This window comes from Ochlerotatus camptorhynchus, unplaced genomic scaffold (genome assembly GCF_037179485.1).
Source record: "Ochlerotatus camptorhynchus isolate MF236.1 unplaced genomic scaffold, CSIRO-AGI_Acam_v1.1 ptg000349l, whole genome shotgun sequence".
NCBI classification, from domain to species: domain Eukaryota; kingdom Metazoa; phylum Arthropoda; class Insecta; order Diptera; family Culicidae; genus Ochlerotatus; species Ochlerotatus camptorhynchus.
In genome coordinates, this window is record NW_027040837.1 from 638,967 (window position 1) to 642,519 (window position 3,553).

The following is a 3,553-nucleotide window of genomic DNA, read 5'->3' on the forward strand; positions in this document are numbered from 1 at the left end:
CAGGTTTTTGCTTTAATTCGGACAGCTTGTGAGAAAATGACTGGGCAAAGTTGGAATTTAAACCCAGGTGGAAACTAATTGATTAAAAGTATAGATCATCAATGGATAATGTTCGGGAGCCAGCGAACAGTCATTCCCATGACTACAGCTTGTCCCGAGTAAGGGGAGCTTCGGGGGCAGATCCAGAGGTCTTGGTTCAGGCCTATTCTGCGAGTCGTGTCACCAGTGAAGATACAAAAATCACGTCGTGTGAGGTGACTCTCCATTTGATTTGCACGGAGAGTCACGACTCGCAGAGTAGTCATCCGAAAGAAGGCCAAATAGAAGGCTTTGAACGGGACTAAGGGGTATTCCAGAACAGAAAAGAGATTAATGTTCATTGTTTTATTCATTCAACTATTGTTGGAAACCTCTAAATGATTCCAAAAGTTTTTCGCCCGTCGATAAATTTCCTCACTTTTGTCGTATTCGTTGCCACCCTGCAAATACATCGGTGTAAATTCACGATAGGCCAAGCACACACGTCGCTCGCTGATATCCTCCCGTAGGACCGAATGCTCCCACTGATACCTCGGTGGCCCGTACATGACAAGAAGAGATCGCCTGGAGTTGAAATTTCAAAAATTAGTTAGTTCAAAGTACAGTAGTTCTAAAGACCTAACCTTGGCATCGGAATTCTGACTATCACATCGTCAAATGTGTCCATTGTTTCCTCATCGACCAGGTCACCGATCAATTTATCCTTATACCGGTCGACAAAATCCAAATTGTATCGATTCTTACCATCCTCCATGCGATACCTGGACATGGTAAGCACCGAATCGCTGAGGAAATTCACCGTCACAATCCTTTCGCCCCAAATCCAGCAGTCATCGATGTGGGGATCAATAGAGGCCCCCCTTTCCGGAGTGTACTCCAAGGAGCACTGTTCTATAGATTGGAATTCCGCCATCAACGGTACTTGATCGAATTTACGCTGGACAAATTCCGAAAACTTCGGGAACCCTTCAAAGGCCCCAACTCTAAGTTTGGTCTTTTTGAAATTTGTCTTCGGGCCAAAGTTTTGCTTCCGTCTGCCACTTTGGGACATATCCCATGGCATCTCATCGATGCCCTTCATCAGTTCCGCTTCTTCGACTTCGGTCAGAAAGTTCAGATCGATGTAAACTCCCGGATAGTACTTCCCCGGATCACCTCCGTGGTTCTGGTCGTGTTCGGACATCACTTTATCCGTGTCCCATCCCGGGAAGATTTTACTGCACCGGGGACAAAACGAATAGGCTTTGGAGTTCTGAAAATCGTGACTTCCTAGATGATTCATTCAATGTTCGTAAAAGGGGCTTAAGAAGTTACCTTGAATACGCTTAAAAAGTCCACCCGATCTATCTGGAAGTCCTTCTCGCAGTTGAGGCAAGTACGGCGGCCTTTGCAACCACACGGCCGTGGATGGTCCATTTTAGACGGAAGTGGAATTAATCTTTCGAAGAATCACGAAATTCTACACGCTCCCCTCTTTTATTTACTTTACACTGCGGATGTCACAGTTGATGTATAGAACCGTCATTCCAGTATAGGGCGACCAGCTGTTGACGGTACATGTGCGGCTGTCACTCACAGTCACACACTCCGTTCCAGACGGACGTAAACAAATTTTCGTTTGCAAGTTTATTGTTAAGTAAAAGTGTTCATTTTACGTGATTTTGTGCCGATTATGTGATTTTAACTGATTCTTATTAAGCCATGCAGCGATATACGGTGGATTTAAGTGATTTGTTCTCCGATCACCGTCAGAAAGTGTTCGTGGGCAGACGCCATCAGTGGAAGCATATTGCCTGCCTGCTAGAGCATATTCGCTGCGTTTTCCACCTCGATAGTCATATCTACCTTACAAATAGCGAGAACGTCCTCTTTCCAGAAAGAGAAGATCTGGATGTGATCCAGGAAAGTGATCAGTTGATGTGAGTACATCTAATAATATTCTAAATAATTTTGCATTCATATTCTCATTTTCAAAATGATTGATCCTGGTGAGTGACTGCGTCCGGTCACAAAACGTCAATGCGTCTCTCATTTTCCGAATCTGTTCTATACTTTTTGACAGAGTACACCCTTCGAACAGTTTGAATGGCACTCAGCAAATTAGCGCGCCAAAAGGAACGGCAGATGGCGAATCACGTGTAGCCGTTGTAAATCAAAACGGAAAACGGAAGCGTGATCCTCTCCCTAAATTGAAACTAGCAAAATCTTCCCAAATAGTTCAAGAGTCTAGCTCCGATTCCGACAGTGATGATGATGATAACGAAGATAATCTACTGCCCAAAATCTTCGTCGAATTGGAATCTATGTCCCGGCAAGACGAATCCGTTCAAGAGCTTCCAAAACCGAAAAGGAAGCGAATCCGGAAGCGGAAGTCCAAAAAGGTAGAAGTGGACACTCCACCAAAGGTGATAGTGAAAACCTACGGTAAAAGTAAAGTGCCGGCTATCAATACCGAAAATGAAACCCACACAACTCATATTCGATTTGACAATGCCAATGGCGAGATAAAGGACAAGGAAATCGAATGCGACGTTCTCGCGAAAAAGGAACCGTATAGAAATCTCAATAAAATCATTGTCCCCCGAGTAATAAAAGCTGTTTCACAGCCGTCTGTACCCTTGTCTTTAAACGACGAAACACCGTCCGTTCCAGATTACGAAGACGTTCGCGATCTCAACATGGCTGATATAGTGAACAAGACTCAAAGCAAGCGACAGTCACGGAAACGAAAGAAATCCCTGGAAATTAAACAAGAGCTGATAGAAGCGAATACCGAGCGTGCAGTCTCGCCCACGTGGGATACCGAGCTGGACCAAGCGAAGGAAACCTTCCTGTCCACCTATAGTGGGGAAGAATTTTGGGTTACCCTGCAGGATGCGTTGGAAAATTTCCCCAGCATTGCCATCCCTAGCGCAAATGACATCATCGCTTATCGGATCGACGCGCAGTCTTATCTGGCGCTGGTGGAACGAGCTGACGATGGCGAAAGTGACGACAGGCCCGCGCTAAAACTGACAATGCGCCAGCTCAATGGTGCACGGACAGCACAGCCGGTGATGGTATCGGCCACGTTAGATCAGCTGACGGGAATCAGACTTGTCGCGACGTATCAGCCATAAACGTTGCATGGTGAGGACAATGGCATCTGGGAGTTCAATCATTATAAAATAATAAACCAATAAACGTTTTCCTGTCCAGACTAAGGTGTGTTCGTTGCGGAATGTGATTTGGAAAGAAATGCATTTTTCATATAAGAAGGAACTATGAACATTACGGGTGCTTCGTTTAAAACAATAAAAAAGTATTTGTTATCTAAGGCCACTATCCAGTTTGGGGCCGTTCGTAGGCTACGCAGATTTTTTGGGTGAGGGAATGGGTAACAAAGTCTACGGGGAGGGAGGGAAGGGGACATTTCACAAAGTCTAGGTAGCTTAAATTTATTTAAAAACATATCTGATTTCTTTTAAACTACAAATAAGAATCGCTGCAGATATGATCAATGACGTACATTTTC

At 44.6% G+C, this 3,553-nt stretch overlaps 2 protein-coding genes across 2 annotated transcripts; one reads left to right on the forward strand and one right to left on the reverse strand.

Moving 5' to 3' along the window:
* Positions 1 to 392: 392 nt before the first annotated feature.
* LOC135709098 (alpha-ketoglutarate-dependent dioxygenase alkB homolog 4) lies at positions 393 to 1,528 on the reverse strand. The gene is made up of 3 exons (XM_065231296.1): positions 1,354 to 1,528; positions 663 to 1,291; positions 393 to 603 (listed from the first exon to the last, which is right to left on the reverse strand). Exons 1-3 carry the CDS (start codon positions 1,453 to 1,455, stop codon positions 393 to 395), a joined length of 942 nt encoding a protein of 313 aa, XP_065087368.1. The 5' UTR covers positions 1,456 to 1,528.
* Positions 1,529 to 1,626: 98 nt separating this feature from the next.
* On the forward strand, positions 1,627 to 3,198 carry LOC135709099 (uncharacterized). The gene is made up of 2 exons (XM_065231297.1): positions 1,627 to 1,958; positions 2,102 to 3,198. Exons 1-2 carry the CDS (start codon positions 1,741 to 1,743, stop codon positions 3,156 to 3,158), a joined length of 1,275 nt encoding a protein of 424 aa, XP_065087369.1. The 5' UTR covers positions 1,627 to 1,740; the 3' UTR covers positions 3,159 to 3,198.
* The last annotated feature ends 355 nt before the right edge of the window (positions 3,199 to 3,553 follow it).